We start from the raw sequence: 18,611 nt of genomic DNA on the forward strand, positions 1-18,611 counted from the left end.
CTCTGGGTTACACCGTGTGACTCTCTGTCTCTGGGTTACACCGTGTGACGCTCTGTCTCTGGGTTACACCGTGTGACTCTCTGTCTCTGGGTTACACTGTGTGACTCTCTGTCTCTGGGTTACACCGTGTGACGCTCTGTCTCTGGGTTACACTGTGTGACTCTCTGTGTCTGGGTTACACTGTGTGACGCTCTGTCTCTGGGTTACACCGTGTGACTCTCTGTGTCTGGGTTACACTGTGTGACGCTCTGTCTCTGGGTTACACCGTGTGACTCTCTGTGTCTGGGTTACACTGTGTGACGCTCTGTCTCTGGGTTACACTGTGTGACGCTCTGTCTCTGGGTTACACTGTGTGACTCTCTGTCTCTGGGTTACACTGTGTGACGTTCTGTCTCTGGGTTACACTGTGTGACGCTCTGTCTCTGGGTTACACTGTGTGACGCTCTGTCTCTGGGTTACACTGTGTGACGCTCTGTCTCTGGGTTGCACCGTGTGACTCTCTGTCTCTGGGTTACACTGTGTGACTCTCTGTCTCTGGGTTACACTGTGTGACGCTCTGTCTCTGGGTTACACCGTGTGACGCTCTGTCTCTGGGTTACACTGTGTGACGCTCTGTCTCTGGGTTACACTGTGTGACTCTCTGTCTCTGGGTTACACTGTGTGACGCTCTGTCTCTGGGTTACACCGTGTGACGCTCTGTCTCTGGGTTACACTGTGTGACTCTCTGTCTCTGGGTTACACTGTGTGACGCTCTGTCTCTGGGTTACACTGTGTGACTCTCTGTCTCTGGGTTGCATTGTGTGACGCTCTGTCTCTGGGTTACACTGTGTGACGCTCTGTCTCTGGGTTACACTGTGTGACGCTCTGTCTCTGGGTTACACTGTGTGACGCTCTGTCTCTGGGTTGCACCGTGTGACTCTCTGTCTCTGGGTTACACTGTGTGACGCTCTGTGTCTGGGTTACACTGTGTGACGCTCTGTCTCTGGGTTACACTGTGTGACGCTCTGTCTCTGGGTTGCACCGTGTGACTCTCTGTCTCTGGGTTACACTGTGTGACGCTCTGTCTCTGGGTTACACTGTGTGACGCTCTGTCTCTGGGTTACACTGTGTGACGCTCTGTCTCTGGGTTGCACCGTGTGACTCTCTGTCTCTGGGTTACACTGTGTGACGCTCTGTCTCTGGGTTACACTGTGTGACTCTCTGTGTCTGGGTTACACCGTGTGACTCTCTGTCTCTGGGTTACACTGTGTGACGCTCTGTCTCTGGGTTGCACTGTGTGACGCTCTGTCTCTGGGTTACACTGTGTGACTCTCTGTCTCTGGGTTACACCGTGTGACTCTCTGTCTCTGGGTTACACTGTGTGACGCTCTGTCTCTGGGTTGCACTGTGTGACGCTCTGTCTCTGGGTTACACTGTGTGACGCTCTGTCTCTGGGTTGCACTGTGTGACGCTCTGTCTCTGGGTTACACTGTGTGACGCTCTGTGTCTGGATTACACTGTGTGACGCTCTGTCTCTGGGTTACACTGTGTGACGCTCTGTCTCTGGGTTACACTGTGTGACGCTCTGTCTCTGGGTTACACTGTGTGACTCTCTGTCTCTGGGTTACACCGTGTGACTCTCTGTCTCTGGGTTACACCGTGTGACTCTCTGTCTCTGGGTTACACTGTGTGACGCTCTGTGTCTGGGTTACACTGTGTGACTCTCTGTGTCTGGGTTACACTGTGTGACTCTCTGTCTCTGGGTTACACTGTGTGACTCTCTGTGTCTGGGTTACACTGTGTGACTCTCTGTCTCTGGGTTACACTGTGTGACTCTCTGTCTCTGGGTTACACCGTGTGACGCTCTGTGTCTGGGTTACACTGTGTGACTCTCTGTCTCTGGGTTACACTGTGTGACTCTCTGTCTCTGGGTTACACTGTGTGACGCTCTGTGTCTGGGTTACACTGTGTGACTCTCTGTCTCTGGGTTACACTGTGTGACTCTCTGTGTCTGGGTTACACTGTGTGACTCTCTGTCTCTGGGTTACACTGTGTGACGCTCTGTCTCTGGGTTGCACCGTGTGACTCTCTGTCTCTGGGTTACACTGTGTGACGCTCTGTCTCTGGGTTACACTGTGTGACTCTCTGTCTCTGGGTTACACTGTGTGACTCTCTGTGTCTGGGTTACACTGTGTGACTCTCTGTCTCTGGGTTACACTGTGTGACTCTCTGTCTCTGGGTTACACTGTGTGACGCTCTGTGTCTGGGTTACACTGTGTGACTCTCTGTCTCTGGGTTACACTGTGTGACTCTCTGTCTCTGGGTTACACTGTGTGACGCTCTGTGTCTGGGTTACACTGTGTGACTCTCTGTCTCTGGGTTACACTGTGTGACTCTCTGTCTCTGGGTTACACTGTGTGACTCTCTGTCTCTGGGTTACACTGTGTGACGCTCTGTCTCTGGGTTACACTGTGTGACTCTCTGTCTCTTTGTTGCTTCCAGGTGTTAGATGGACTCTTGGCCCAGCATGGCATTGTGGAGAACGTGGAACAAGGTAAGGAGATAATGTGAACATAACCCAGCACAGACTGGAGTAGTTTTCTTCCTGGCATCACAGTATACAGCACAAATGGAACATTAGGAGGCCATTCAGCCCCTCAGGCCTGTTCCGCCATTCATTTCGATCATGGCTGATCTGCACCTTAACTCCATTTCCCGCCTTTGCTCCGCATGCCTTGAGACCCTTTCGTAATAAAAATCTATGGATCTCAGTCTTGAAAGCACCAATTAACCCCACGGATCCACAGCCTTTTGGGGGAGAAAGTTCCAGATTTCCACTCCCCTTTGTGTGAAGAAGTGCCTCCTGATTTTACTCCTGAACAGCCCGGCTCTAATTTTAACATTATGCCCCCTTGTTCTGGATTCGCCCACCAGAGAAAATAGTTTCTCCGTATCAATCCTATCAAATCTTGATCTGATCTGATCTGATCACCTTCAATCCTTTATACTCAAGGGGATACAAGCCTCGTCTATGAAACCTGTCCTCATAGTTTAACCCTTCAAGCCCCGGTATCATTCTGGTGAATCCGCGCTGCACCCCCTCCAAGGCCAATATATCCTTCCTGCGGTGTGGTTCCCAGAACTGAACACAGTACTCCAGACAGGGTCTGACCAAGGCTCCATACAACTGAAGGATAAGAACATAAGAAATAGGAGCAGGAGTAGGCCACACGGCCCCTCGAGCCTGTTCCGCCATTCAATCGGATCATGGCTGATCTTCAACCTCAACTCCACTTTCCTGCCCGATCCCCATATCCCTTGATTCCCCTAAAGTCCGAAAATCTATCGATCTCAGCCTTGAATACACTCAACCACTCAGCATCCACAGCCCTCCGGGGTAGAGAATTCCAAAGATTCACAACCCTCTGTGTGAAGAAATTCCTCCTCATCTCAGTCTTAAATGGCCGACCTCATATCCCGCGACTATGCCCTCTAATTCTAGACTCTCCAGCCAGGGGAAACAACCTCTCAGCATCTACCCTGTCAAGCCCCCTCAGAATCTTGTATGTTTCAATGAGTTCACCTCTCATTCTTCTGAACTCCAGAGAGTACAGGCCCATTCTACTCAACCTCACTTCAAAAGAAAACCCTCTCATCCCAGGAATTAATCTAGTGAACCTTCGTTGCACCGCCTTCAAGGTAAGTATATCCTTCCTTAGATAAGGAGACTAAAACTGTACACTGTACTCCAGATGAGGTCTCACTAAAGCCCTGTACAACTGTAGTAAGACTTCCCTACTCTTGCACTCCAAACCCCTTGCAATAATGGCCAACGTGCCATTTGTTTTCCTAATTGCCTGCTGTACCTGCATGCTAACTTTTTGTATTTCTTGTACCAGGACACCCAAGTCTCTCTGAACATCAACATTTATTAGTTTCTCACCATTTAAAAAATATTCTGTTTCTCTATTCTTCCTACCAAAGTGAATAACCTCACATTTCCCCACATTATACTCCATCTGCCACCTTCTTGCCCACTCACTTAACCTGTCTACATCCTTTGCAGACTCTTTGTATCCTCCTCACAGCTTACTTTCCCACCTAGCTTTGTATCGTCTGCAAACGTGGATATATTACACTCGGTCATAGAATCTTTGAAAATTACGGCACAGAAGGAGGCCGTTCGGCCCATCATGTCCGTGCTGGCCGAAAAAGAGCTATCCAATTTAATCCCACTTTCCAGCTCTTGGTCCGTAGCCCTGTAGGTTACGGCACTTCAGGTGCACATCCAAGTACTTTTTAAATGAGTTGAGGGTTTCTGCCTCTACCACCCTTTCAGGCAGTGAGTTCCAGACCCCCACCACCCTCTGGGTGAAAACATTTCTCCTCAGCTCCCCTCTAATCCTTCTACCAATCACTTTAAATCTATGTCCCCTGGTTATTGACCTCTCTGCTATGGGAAATAGGTCCTTCCTATCCTCTCTATCCAGGCACCTCCATAATTTTATACACCTTATTAAATCACCCCTCAGCCTCCTCTGTTCCAAAGAAAACAACCCCAGCCTATCCAATCTTTTCTCATAGCTAAAATTCTCCAGCCCTGGCAACATCCTCGTAAATCTCCTCTGCACCCTCTCTAGTGCAATCACATCTTTCCTGTAATGTGGTGACCAGAACTGTACACAGTACTCAACCTGTGGCCTAACTAGTGTTTTATACAGTTCCAGCATAACCTCCCTGCTCTTATATTCTATGCCTCGGCCCTTCATCTAAGTCATTAATGTAGATTGTAAATTGGTGAGGCCCAAGCACCAATCCTTGCGGTACCCCCTAGTTACAGCCTGCCAATCTGAGAATGACCTGTTTATCCCTACTCTCTGTTTTCTGTCCTTTAACCAATCCTCTATCCATGTTAATATATTACCCCCAACCTTATGAGCCCTTATCTTGTGTAACAACCTTTTATGTGGCAACTTATCGAAAGCCTTTTAAAAATCCAAATATACAACATCCACTGGTTCCCCTTTATCTACCCTGCTAGTTACATCCTCAAAAAACTCTAATAAATTTGTCAAACACGATTTCCCTTTCATAAAACCATGTTGACTCTTCCTAATCATATTATGATTTTCTAAGTGCCCTGTTACCACTTCCTTAATAATGGATTCCAGCATTTTCCTGACGACCAATGTCAGGTTAACTGGCCTGTAGTTCTCTGTTTTCTCTCCCTCCCTTTCTTGAATAGCGGGGTAACATTTGCTACCTTCCAATCCACTGGGACCATTGTAGAACCTAGGGAATTTTGGAAGATCATAACCACTGCATCCACTATCTCTGCAGCCACGTCTTTTAGAACCCTCGGACGCAGGCCATCAGGTCCAGGGGATTTATCGGCTTTTAGTCCCATTAATTTCTCAAGTACTCTTTCTCTACTGATATTAATTACTTTAAGTTCCTCACTCTCATTAGCCCCTTGGTTCCCCACTATTTCTGTTATGCCTTTTGTGTCTTCTACTGTGAAGGCAGATACAAAATATTTGTTTAACGCATCTGCCATTTCCTGATTCCCCATTATAATTTCTCCTGTCTCAGCCTCGAAGGGATCAATGTTTACTTTTGCTACTCTCTTCCTTTTTACATACTTGTAGAAGCTCTTACAATCTGTTTTTATATTTCTTGCTAGTTTACTTTCATATTCTATTTTCTCCCTTTATATCAATTTTTTGGTCGTCCTTTGCTGGTTTCTAAAACACTCCCAATCCTCAGGCTTATTACTCTTCTTGACAACATTATAGGCCTCTTCTTTCAATCTAATACTATCCTTAACTTCTTTAGATAGCCATGGGTGGATCACTTTTCCCCTGGAGTTTTTATTTCTCAATGGAATGTATATTTGTTGAGAATATTGAAATATTTCTTTAAATGTTTGCCATTGCTTTTCAACTGTCAAACCCTTTAATTTAATTTCCCAATCTACCTTAGACAACTCGCCCCTCATACCCATGTAATTGGCTTTATTTAAGTTTAAGAGTCTAGTTTCTAACTTAAGTACGTTTCAAACTCAGTGTGAAATTTTATATTATGATCGCTCTTCCCCAGAGATTCTTTTATCGTGAGATTACTAATTAACCCTATCTCATTACATAATATAAGATCTAAAATAATCTGTTCCCTGGTTGGTTCCATAATGTATTGTTCTAGGAAACTGACTTGAATATATTCTATGAACTTGTCCTCCAAACTACCTTTGCCAATTTGATTTGCCCAGTCTATATGAAGATTAAAGTCCCCAACGATTATTGCATTGCCTTTGTTACAAGCTCGTATTATTTTATGATTAATACACTGTCCAATGGTATAGCTACTATTAGGCGGCCTGTAAACTCCTCCCACCAGTGTTTTCTGCCCCTTGTTATTTCTAATTTCCACCCACACTGATTCTACTTCCTGATCTTCTGAGCCCAGATCCTTTCTCACCACTGTCCCTATCTCATCCTTTATTATTGGGGCTACACCCCCTCCTTTTCCATTCTGCCTGTCTTTTCTAAATGTCTTGTACCCTGGAATATTTAGTTCCCAACCTTGGTCATTTTGTATCCATGTCTCAGTAATTGCTATTAGACCAAACCCATTTATCTCTACTTGTGCCATTAATTCATCTATCTTGTTACGAATGCTCCGTGCATTCAGATAAAGAGCCTTTATTTTTGACTTTTTACCATTTTCCCTGCTTTGACCTTACTTGTTGCTCTATTATTGGTAAACTCTCTGTCCCTTCCTGCCTCACTCTGCTTATCTTTACCCAAATCACTACACTATTCTATTGTCTTAACTTTTCTCATTAGATTTCTAAATTTTACCTCACCTGACCCCTCCCCCCCCCTTTTAGTTTAAAGTCCTGTCTACAGCCCTAGTTATTCGATTCACCAGGACACTGGTCCCAGTCCGGTTTAAGTGGAGACTGTCCCAATGGAACAGCTCCCTCTTTCCCCAGGACTGGTGCCAGTACCCCATGAATTGAAACCCCTGTCTCCCACACCACTCTGAGCCACACATTTAACACTCTGATCTGTTTGACCCTGTGCCAATTTGCACCTGGCTCAGGCAGTAATCCAGAGATTATTACCTTTGAGGTTCTGCTTTTAATTTAGACCCGAGCTCCTCAAACTCCCTCAGCAGAACCTCATTCCTAGTTCTACCTGTGTCATTGGTCCCCACGTGGATCACGACAACTGGATCCTCCCCCTCACGCTCCAATTTCTTCTCCAGCCGTGAGGAGATGTCCTTAACCCTGGCACCGGGCAGGAAACACAGCCTTCAGGACTCTCGGTCACGGCCGCAGAGAACAGTGTCTATCCCCCTGACTATACTATCCCCTAACACGACCACGTTCCTTTTCACTCCCCCCCCTTGAATGGCCTCCTGTACACGGTGTCGTGGTCAGTTTGCCCATCCTCCCTGCAGTCCTTGCTCTCATCCACACAGGTAGCAAGTACCTCGTACCTGTTGGACAAGGTCAAAGGCTGAGTCTCCTCCATCACTGTATCCTGGGTCCCCATACCTGCCTGACTCGCAGTCACATCCTCCTCTCCCTGAACACTGAATGAATCTAAATTACTACTTAATCTAAGGGGGTGTGACTGTCTCCTGGATCAAAGTGTCCAGGTAACTCTCCCCCTCCCTGATGCATCGCAATGTCTGCAGCTCAGATTCAGCTCAACGACTCTGAGCCGAAGTTCCTCGAACTGCAGACACTTCCTGCAGATGTGATTGTCTGGGATCACGATGCTCGCCACAGACTCCCACATGCTGCAGTTACAATACACCACCTGACCTGCCATCCCGTGTTGAACCAGAATTTATTTATATTCTTCATAGAGCTTATAATCTCTCGCTATTCTTAGTTTTCTTAGCTAATTAATTTATCTAGTTAAAGTTATTGATTTAAGTTCTTAGTTAAACCTTTGCCCAAACTTAGAGAGAAAACAAAATAGTAATACACACCAACCAATCACCTACCTGTGTCATGATTTCAATTTTTGCCTGTGGTGAATTGACTCCAAATGTGACTCAATCTCGCCCCACTCTCGGGCTTTATCACCCCCCCTCTCTCTCGCCCCACTCTCGGGCTTTATCACCCCCCCTCTCTCTCGCCCCACTCTCGGGCTTTATCACCCCCCTCTCTCGCCCCACTCTCGGGCTTTATCACCCCCCTCTCTCGCCCCACTCTCGGGCTTTATCACCCCCCTCTCTCGCCCCACTCTCGGGCTTTATCACCCCCCTCTCTCGCCCCACTCTCGGGCTTTATCACCCCCCCCCCCCTCTCTCTCGCCCCACTCTCGGGCTTTATCACCCCCCCTCTCTCTCGCCCCACTCTCGGGCTTTATCACCCCCCTCTCTCGCCCCACTCTCGGGCTTTATCACCCCCCTCTCTCGCCCCACTCTCGGGCTTTATCACCCCCCCCCCCCTCTCTCTCGCCCCACTCTCGGGCTTTATCACCCCCCCCCCCCCTCTCTCTCGCCCCACTCTCGGGCTTTATCACCCCCCCTCTCTCACCCCACTCTCTGGCTTTATCACCCCCCCCCCTCTCTCTCGCCCCACTCTCGGGCTTTATCACCCCCCCCCCCTCTCTCCCCACTCTCGGGCTTTATCACCCCCCCTCTCTCGCCCCACTCTCGGGCTTTATCACCCCCCCCCCTCTCTCCCCACTCTCGGGCTTTATCACCCCCCCTCTCTCCCCACTCTCGGGCTTTATCACCCCCCCTCTCTCGCCCCACTCTCGGGCTTTATCACCCCCCCTCTCTCGCCCCACTCTCGGGCTTTATCACCCCCCTCTCTCGCCCCACTCTCGGGCTTTATCACCCCCCTCTCTCGCCCCACTCTCGGGCTTTATCACCCCCCTCTCTCGCCCCACTCTCGGGCTTTATCACCCCCCTCTCTCGCCCCACTCTCTGGCTTTATCACCCCCCCCTCCTCTCTCTCGCCCCACTCTCTGGCTTTATCACCCCCCCCCCCTTTCTCTCGCCCCACTCTCGGGCTTTATCACCCCCCCCTCTCTCTCGCCCCCCTCTCTGGCTTTATCACCCCCCACCTCTCGCCCCACTCTCGGGCTTTATCACCCCCCCCTCTCTCTCACCCCACTCTCGGGCTTTATCACCCCCCCCCTCTCTCCCCACTCTCGGGCTTTATCACCCCCCCCCTTCTCTCGCCCCACTCTCGGGCTTTATCACCCCCCCCTCTCTCGCCCCACTCTCGGGCTTTATCACCCCCCCCCTCTCTCGCCCCACTCTCGGGCTTTCTCCCCTTTCCTCCCCTTTCTATTCCAATCCCCTTGAGATAAAGGCCAACATTCCATTAGCCTTTTTGAGGAATTTATTGGTGGCCGTCTGTAAAAATTCAACTCGATTAGTCAGACATGACTTACCCTGAACAAATCCATGCTGACTCTCTGATCAGCTGATATTTGTCCAAGTGCTCAGTCACTCTATCCCTAATGACAGATTCTAGTATCTTCCCCACAATTGATGATAAACTGACAGGCCTGTAGTTACCTGGTTTCTCTCTCCTGCCCTTCTTAAATAATGGAATGACGTTAGCAAATTTCCAATTTAACGGCACAATTCCCAATTCGAGAGAGCATTGAAAGGTTGTAACTAATGCTTCTGCAATTTCCTCACCTACTTGCTTTAATGCCCTGGGGTGGAGATCATTACTTTGTTCAGATAAGGAAACACTGTTTGCAAACTATGAGGGACAAGCTTTGATTTAAAAGTCCTGTAGATTGTAGGAAGAAGGGTAGTAAGAAGTTTCACAGCGTTGGTGTCAATAAAAGGATGAGTGGATAAGAAACGTTGGTTTTGATGTAGTGAGAGTGCAGGGAGGAGCATAGAGAATAGGATGGGGTTTATGCAGCATTGGGGGGAGTAAGAGAGCCACATTCCCAGGAGCATATAGTAGGAGTGAAAGCATAAAGTGTAAAAGTGTTGCTATGGAGAGAAACTGGAAGCTTGAGCTAGCTGCTCTAGAGGGTGGCCGTTCTCTTCAATTGTGTCTTGTTCTCGGGCCACCCCAGATATGGGAGCCGTATTCATATTTTAGGCAGACGTGGGCTTTATTTACATTGGACCGTTGTTGAGGGGAGTCGCCACCTCCCCACTTTCAGTGACCGGGGAGAGTTTTGCCCCTTTGAAAGCACAACATCCCATGCCGGAATCCCGGCTTCATCTCACTCCCTTCCAGCGGCTCCTCATGGCTCAGCTGGTAAATGCAGTCAGTAATTCAGCCCCTTCAGACCAGCAAGGGCATAGCTTTGATCCCCAGTCTGTGGTGAGTTAACTGGTGACGGGGCACGACAGCTAACTTGGGGAGCGGGGGTGTTAGGGGGGAAGCTTGAGTGTGTGATTGTGGACAGGGACCAGATTTAAAATGGAGCTGTGGGTTGGTCAGGGTGACGGGGGGACGGTGAACAAGGCTGCTTCTCTTGCTTGTGCCGTCGGAGATAAGTTGCTGCACAGAAGGCCAGGATCAGAGTCTGTGGCGATCCGCCCTCACCCTCTCCCTCCACCCTTCGATATTAATGTGTGTGGTGTCTCATGGACACCGAGCGATGACTCTGCGCACTACACGAGGAATTCATCTTCTGAGAGACGAAGAAAGAACTTGCATCACTCGGGTGCCAAAAGCTGGTGTGTTTGACTCATTAATATGGATAGCCTGGTGTTCCATAAATCAGGATCTCTTTTTTAAAAAAACGTCTTGCATTTATATAGCCCCTTTCAGAATGTCCCAAAGCGCTTCACAGCTGATGAAGTGCTTTTTTTGAAGTGTAGTCACTGTTGTAATGTAGGAAATATGGTGACCAATTTGTGCACAGCAAGAATAGATAGGGGAGAACCAGTGAATGTGGTGTATTTGGATTTTCAGAAGGCTTTTGATCAGGTCCCACACAAGAGGTTAGTGTGCAAAATTAAAGCACATTGAAGTAGGAGGAATATACTGGCATGGATTGAGAATTGGTTGACAGACAGGAAATGAAGAGTAGGAATAAACGGGTCTTTTTCCGGGTGGCAGGCAGTGACTAGTGGGGTACCGCAGGGATCAGTGCTTGGGCCCCAGCTATTCACAATATATATCAATGATTTGGATGAGGGAACTAAATGTAACTTTTCCAAGTTTGCAGACGACACAAAGCTGGGTTGGAATGTGAGCTGTGAGGAGGATGCAAAGAGGCTCCAATGTGATTTAGACAAGTTGGGTGAGTGGGCAAGAACATGGCAGATGCAGTATTAAGTGGATAAATGTGAGGTTATCCACTTTGGTTGTAAAAACAGAAAGGCAGGTTGTTATCTGAATGGTGATAGATTGGGAAAAGGGGAGGTGCAACGAGACCTGGGTGTCCTTGTACACCAGTCGCTGAAAGCGAGCATTCAGGTGCAGCAAGCAGTTAGGAAGGCGAATGTTATGTTGGCCTTCATTGCAAGAGTCTTACTGCAGTTATACAGGGCCTTGGTGAGACCACATCTAGGGTATCGTGTGCAGTTTTGGTCTCCTTATCTGAGGAAGGATGTCCTTGCCATGGAGGGAGTGCAATGAAGGTTTACCAGACTGATTCCTGGGATGGCAGGACTGTCGTATGAGGAGAGATTGGGTCGACTAGGCCTATATTCACTAGAGTTTAAGAATGGGAGGTGATCGCATCGAAACATATAAAATTCTAACAGGACTAGACAGACTAGATGCAGGGAGGATGGTCCCGATGGCTGGGGAGTCCAGAACCAGGGGTCACAGTCTCAGGATACGGGGTATGCCATTTAGAACCGAGATGAGGAGAAATTTCTTCACTCAGAGGTTGGTGAACCTGTGGAATTCTCTACCACAGAAGGCAGTGGAGGCCAAGTCATTAGATGTATTCAAGAAGGAGATAGATATATTTCTTAATTCTAAAGGGATCAAGGGATGTGGGGGGAAAAGCGGGAACAGGATACTGAGTTAGACGATCAGCCATGATCATTTTGAATGGCGGAGCAGGCCCGAAGGGCCGAATGGCCTACTCTTGCTCCTATTTTCTGTGTTTCTAAGTTCCCACAAACAGCAATGAGATAAATGAACAGATAATCAGTTTTAGTGGTGTTGGTTGAGGGATAAATATTGGCCAGGACACTGGGGAGAGCTCCCTGCTCTTCTTTGAAATAGTGCCATTGGGATCTTTTACCTGAGAGGGCAGAATTGTCCTTGGTTTAATGTTTCATCCTAAAGACTGCACCTCTGACCGTGCAGCATTCCCTCAGTACTGCACTGGAGTGTGCCTTGAACCCACAACTTTCTGACTCAAAACGAATTGCTGTTTGTGGGGGCCTTGCAAGAGGTTAATAGATCCAATTTTAGATGAGTTCTTGAAACAGCCTTAGGTAGAGCTCTACAATGTGCTGATGTGAATTTCCACTTTCCCTGTGGAGTCTGGACATCCTGTCAGAATGAGAAATACAGGCGAATCCACAGTTCTTAAGGGTCTCCAAACACACCGATTGTCAATCACCGAGGATCAGTGAGGCATAGCGCTCGCACAGAATGCGAATGATCAATTTAGTCTCAAATATTCACTAAAGCTTTGACTATGTCTGGTTCAATTTGTGCCCAAAACACAGCCATGATATCCTGGCTAATTTTGAGATCAGTCAACTTGGCTGAGGTTCCACAGGGAACTGCTCTCCCATCCTCCATTTTGAAAACTAGTCAGAGAGGCCAGCTTCCATTTTGACTCCAGCTGCTAATACACGATTTCAAATGTCCCGATGGTCACACAAGAACCACTGGTTAGTGATCAGAAGCTGGAAACCGTCACTGATTTTTATAAACAAAAATGTTGCGCCCCGCAGCCCAGTGGGTGCTGGGGCCTCGCGGAAGGTGTTTAATGCTGATCTGCGCTGGGGGAGTGTGGTGCCATGGGTTTAATGGGACAAGCCGGTTTAATGGGACAAGCCGGTTTAATGGGACAAGCCGGTTGGTGGGTTGCTGCACTCAGTTTGGGTGTTGACTTGACTCTTTTCCCTCTCTCAGTTAACACAGACAGTGAGACGGCGGTTGTGAATGTGACGTACGAAACAAAGGAAAACGCAAAGACGTAAGTGATGACGGTCACTGCAGCCTTTGAAAGGACTTTAGTGTTGTCACTGGATTTTATCACGCAGGTTCCTGCCCAAACACGATTGGGAAAGTCCCACTCGACCCAATTCACCTTCACGTGTGGCTTGTTTCTAATGTGATTCTCTTAAATCATCACCTCAAATTGCTCCCACTCCCCAGCACCATCACTGACAGACCTGTACCCACCAGTACTGTACCCCAGTGTTATACAGTGACAGACCTGTACCCACCAGTACTGTACCCGTGTTATACAGTGACAGACCTGTACCCACCAGTACTGTACCCCAGTGTTATACAGTGACAGACCTGTACCCACCAGTACTGTACCCCAGTGTTATACAGAGACAGACCTGTACCCACCAGTACTGTACCCCAGTGTTATACAGTGACAGACCTGTACCCACCAGTACTGTACCCCAGTGTTATACAGTGACAGACCTGTACCCACCAGTACTGTATCCCAGTGTTATACAGTGACAGACCTGTACCCACCAGTACTGTACCCCAGTGTTATACAGTGACAGACCTGTACCCACCAGTACTGTACCCCAGTGTTAAACAGTGACAGACCTGTACCCACCAGTACTGTATCCCAGTGTTATACAGTGACAGACCTGTACCCACCAGTACTGTACCCCAGTGTTATACAGTGACAGACCTGTACCCACCAGTACTGTACCCCAGTGTTATACAGTGACAGACCTGTACCCACCAGTACTGTACCCCAGTGCTATACAGTGACAGACCTGTACAGATTGAGAGAGAGAGAGCGAGGGTGAACCACACAATGGAACAATATTGTGTAAAGATGCATATAAAAAGCTGACTGGGGGCAGTCCCACGGCAGTTGCTTTGTGTGTTGCACTGTTGAGGCAGTCTGACTATTTGGTGTTCTTCCATAGTATCATAGTAGGTACAGCACAGGAGGAGGCCATTCGGCCCATCGTGCCTGTGCCGGCTCTTTGAAAGAGCTATCCAATTAGTCCCATTCCCCTGCTCTTTTCCTATAACCCTGTAAATTTTTCCCCTTCAAGTATTTATCCAATTCCCTTTTGAAAGTTATTATTGAATCTGCTTCCACCGCCCTTTCAGGCAGCGCATTCCAGATCAGAACAACCCGCTGAGTAAAAAAATTCCTCATCTCCCCTCTGGTTCTTTTGCCGATCACCTTAAATCTGTGTCCTCTGGTTACCGACCCTTCTACCACTGGAAACAGTTTCTCCTTATTTATATCAAAACCCTTCATGATCTTGAACATTTCTGTCAAATCCCCTCTTAACCTTCTTTGTTCTAAGGAGAACAATCCCAGCTTCTCCAGTCTCTCCACATAACTGAAGTCCCTCATCCCTGGAATCATTCTAGTAAATCTCCTCTACACTCTATCTAAAGCCTTCACATCCTTCCTAAAGTGCGGTGCCCAGACCTGGACACAATACTCCAGCTGAGGCCTGACCAGTGATTTATAAAGGTTCAGCGTAACTTCCTTGCTTTTGTACTCTACGTCTCTATTAATAAAGCCAAGGATTCCATATTCTTTTTAAAGCCTTCTCAACTTGTCCTGCCACCTTCAAAGATTTGTGTAGGTGCACCCCCAGGTCTCTCTGTTCCTGCATCCACTTAAAAATTGTACCATTTAGTTTATATCGCCTCTCCTCATTCTTCCGACCAAAATACATCACTTCACATTTCTCTGCATTAAATTTAATCTGCCATGTGTCTGCCCATTTCACCAGTCTGTCTGTGTCCTCCTGAAGTCTGTTACTGTGCTCCACATTGTTTACTACATTTCCAAGTTTCGTGTCATCTGCAAACTTTGAAATTATCCCCTCTATACCCAAGTCCAGGTCATTAACGTATATCAAAAAGAGCAGTGGATTTTTCAAAATCGATTGTGACATGAAATTTTTGCACTTTACTGAAATGTGAGTGGCCACGCTGAATTTGTTACTTGCAGATATCCACCTTGAAGGCCGAGTGCTGTCGTCTCAACCAGCTGTTTCATGTAATTTTATTTCCATATTTCTCCCATTGTCTTCCTGCACTGCACGTGGTGGCTGATGAGGCAGGCTGTCGAGGTGCTGATAGGCCAACTGGGCAAGGCCCATTGCACAGAAATTGCTCACAGTTATCGTCGATTGTCAATTCTGTTTGAGTGGCTATAAGAGTGGCTAGTGTCCTGGGCCTGGGGTGGGGGTGGCCTTTCATCTCTGCGACTTGGGTTGAGATTGAGCCAAGACTGATGGGGTGAAAGTCTCCTGCGTCTGCTGGATGTCAGGGGGCTGAGTTTGGGGGCAGTCACGACCCGGTGCCCGGGTGCCCACAACGGGAAGTCGCTTCTGTCTCACCAAAAACAAAGCAGGAGTCATAACACAAACCAAATAGAAAGGGCTCCATTCCCAACTGCTACTAAAAAGGACACTGGGAAATAGAGATACCAAGAAATATTCGGAAAATTGGAGCTTTACTTGTCAGACCGAGGCAGATTACAGGGCGACATGACAGAACCGTTTAAAATTATGAAAGGATGGGACTGGATAGATACAAGCAAACTGATTCCAGTATGTGAAGGGGCAAGAACCAGGAGCCATGGATACAAGATTGAATGTCTGGGCCGAGAAATTCAATGGCAACATGACCGTTTTACAGAGGTTAAATGGGCACCAAAGTTACTGGTGTGTCGGGAGGAGGCCCCCCCCCCCCCCCCGGTGAGTCGGGAGGAGGCCCCCCCCCCCCCCCCCCCCCCTGGTGTGTCGGGAGGAGGCCCCACCCCCCCCCCCCGGTGAGTCGGGAGGAGGCCCCCCCCCCCCCCCCCCCCCTGGTGTGTCGGGAGGAGGCCCCACCCCCCCCCCCCCCGGTGAGTCGGGAGGTGGCCCCACCCCCCCCCCCCCCCCCCTGGTGTGTCGGGAGGAGGCCCCACCCCCCCCCCCCCGGTGTGTCGGGAGGAGGCCCCCCCCCCCCCCCCTGGTGAGTCGGGAGGAGGCCCCACCCCCCCCCCCCCCCCCTGGTGTGTCGGGAGGAGGCCCCACCCCCCCCCCCCCCCGGTGTGTCGGGAGGAGGCCCCCCCCCCCCCCCTGGTGAGTCGGGAGGAGGCCCCCCCCCCCCCCCCCCCCCCCGGTGAGTCGGGAGGAGGCCCCCCCCCCCCCCCCCCCCCCCCTGGTGAGTCGGGAGGAGGCCCCCCCCCCCCCCCGGTGAGTCGGGAGGAGGCCCCCCCCCCCCCCCCCCCCCCCCGGTGAGTCGGGAGGAGGCCCCCCCCCCCCCCCCCCCCCCCCCGGTGAGTCGGGAGGAGGCCCCCCCCCCCCCCCCCCCGGTGAGTCGGGAGGAGGCCCCCCCCCCACCCCCCCCCCGTGAGTCGGGAGGAGGCCCCCCCCCCCCGGTGAGTCGGGAGGAGGCCCCCCCCCCCCGGTGTGGCCGGAGGCAGTGCTCATTGCGACCTGGAACACACCGCCTGCCATATTCGTGTTGTTATAAAAGAAAGGTGTCCAGGGCCTGTACCTGAAACAGGGGTTATGCAAATGAGGGGCCCAATGCCTATTTGAGGCCCATCGGGGATTGAATGATGCCGGTGCTGGCTGTCCAATAAACAGCAATGTGATCATGGCCAGTTCCTCTGTTTTAATGATGTTGGTTGAGAAATAAATATGGCCCCAGGACATCAGGGAGAACTCCCCTGCTGCTCGTCTTCCAATAGTGGCCGTGGGATCTTTCACATCCACCTGAGAGGGGCAGACAGGGCCCCAATTTAACGTCTCATCCAAAAGACGGCACCTCTGACAGTGCGGCACTCCCTCAGTACCGCACTGGAGTGTCAGGCTGGATCATGGGCTCAAGTCTCTGGAGTGGGGCTTGAACCCGTGTCCTTCTGACTCAGAGGCGAGAGTGCTGCCCACTGAGGCACGGGTGACACCTTCGAAGGGCTATGGGAAACAGGGGAGGTAAGTGTGATTCAGACTATTACCTGGGGTGGAGGGTGAAGGCCAGCACGGACTGGTTAGGACCTCTTGGCCTGTGTCCGTGTTGTAATGTAACGTATTTCTGCAGGAATTAGAAAACGTTCTGCTGGGGGTGTCTCGAGGGGGGGGGGTGGGTGTGGTGTCGTCTGTGGGGGAGGTGTCTGGGTGTAGTCTGGGGGGGAGGTGTCTGGGTGTAGTCTGTGGGGGAGCTGTCTGGGTGTAGTCTGGGGGGGAGCTGTCTGGGTGTAGTCTGGGGGGGAGCTGTCTGGGTGCAGTCTCGGGGGGAGGACTCGGGGTGCAGTCTGGGGGGAGGTGTCTGGGGGGAGGACTCGGGGTGCAGTCTGGGGGGAGGTGTCTGGGGGGAGGACTCGGGGTGCAGTCTGGGGGGAGGTGTCTGGGGGGAGGACTCGGGGTGCAGTCTGGGGGGAGGACTCGGGGTGCAGTCTCGGGGGGAGGACTCGGGGTGCAGTCTCGGGGGTGTTGAGCTGGGATGTCCTGTGATCGAGCAGGGTAAGTAAAGCTTCACACTTGCTTTGTGCTTTAGTGCGATCGAGAAGCTGAACGGCCACCAGTTTGAAAGCTACGCACTGAGGATCTCGTATATCCCGGACGAGGAGGCGTTACAGCTTCGGTGCAGCGATCTCGGAGAGGAGCGGGGGGGGCGTTCCGGCCGGGAACCCGGTCAGTCTGCGGGCCCGGCCCCCTCACACAAGCAGCTGGATGTCCCACTGCGGATCCTCGTTCCCACGCAGTTCGTCGGCGCCATTATCGGGAAAGAGGGCCTGACCATCAAGAACGTCACCCAGCAGACACAGTCAAAGTAAGTGCAGGGGCAGCAGCGTCCCCTCATCCAGCCGCCCGGCTCGACGGTAGCCAGGGTCCCAGAGCCAGTGGGGGGGATGTCAGTCCTGATCACAGTCCCCACCTCCACTCCCCCCTCCCCTCTCCCTCCACTCCCCCCTCCCCTCTCCCTCCACTCCCCACTCCCCACTCCCCCCTCCCCGCTCCCCCCTCCCTCCACTCCCCCCCTCCCCGCTCCCCCCTCCCCTCTCCCTCCGCTCCCCCCTCCCCTCTCCCTCCGTTCCCCCCTCCCCTCTCCCTCCACTGCCCCCTCCCCTCTCCCTCCACTCCCCCCGCCCCCCTCCCTCCGCTCCCCCCTCTCCCTCCGCTCCCCCCTCTCCCTCCGCTCCCCCCTCCCCTCTCCCTCCGCTCCCCCCTCCCCTCTCCCTCCGCTCCCCCCTCCCCTCTCCCTCCGCTCTCCCCTCCCCTCTCCCTCCGCTCCCCCCTCCCCTCTCCCTCCACTCCCCCCTCTCCCTCCACTCCCCCCTCTCCCTCCACTCCCCCCTCTCTCTCCACTCCCCCCTCTCCCTCCACTCCCCCCTCTCCTCCACTCCCCTCCGCTCCCCCCTCCCCTCCGCTCCCCCCCTCCCCTCCGCTCCCCCCTCCCCTCCGCTCCCTCCACTCCCCTCCGCTCCCTCCACTCCCCTCCGCTCCCCCCCTCCCCTCCGCTCCCCCCTCCCCCTCCGCTCCCCCCTCCC

At 51.2% G+C, this 18,611-nt stretch overlaps 1 protein-coding gene across 1 annotated transcript in view; it reads left to right on the top strand.

The window, feature by feature from the left end:
• Positions 1-17,897, top strand: part of LOC137311616 (insulin-like growth factor 2 mRNA-binding protein 2) — a 110,394-nt gene extending 92,497 nt beyond the window's left edge. The window contains exons 4-6 of the mRNA XM_067978715.1: positions 2,482-2,533; positions 13,037-13,100; positions 17,618-17,897. Of these exons, the coding sequence (XP_067834816.1) occupies positions 2,482-2,533; positions 13,037-13,100; positions 17,618-17,897 (396 nt within the window). The remainder of the gene's footprint in view (positions 1-2,481; positions 2,534-13,036; positions 13,101-17,617) is intronic.
• The last annotated feature ends 714 nt before the right edge of the window (positions 17,898-18,611 follow it).

Source organism: Heptranchias perlo, unplaced genomic scaffold (assembly GCF_035084215.1).
Source record: "Heptranchias perlo isolate sHepPer1 unplaced genomic scaffold, sHepPer1.hap1 HAP1_SCAFFOLD_368, whole genome shotgun sequence".
In the NCBI taxonomy this organism is placed as follows: Eukaryota; Metazoa; Chordata; class Chondrichthyes; order Hexanchiformes; family Hexanchidae; genus Heptranchias; species Heptranchias perlo.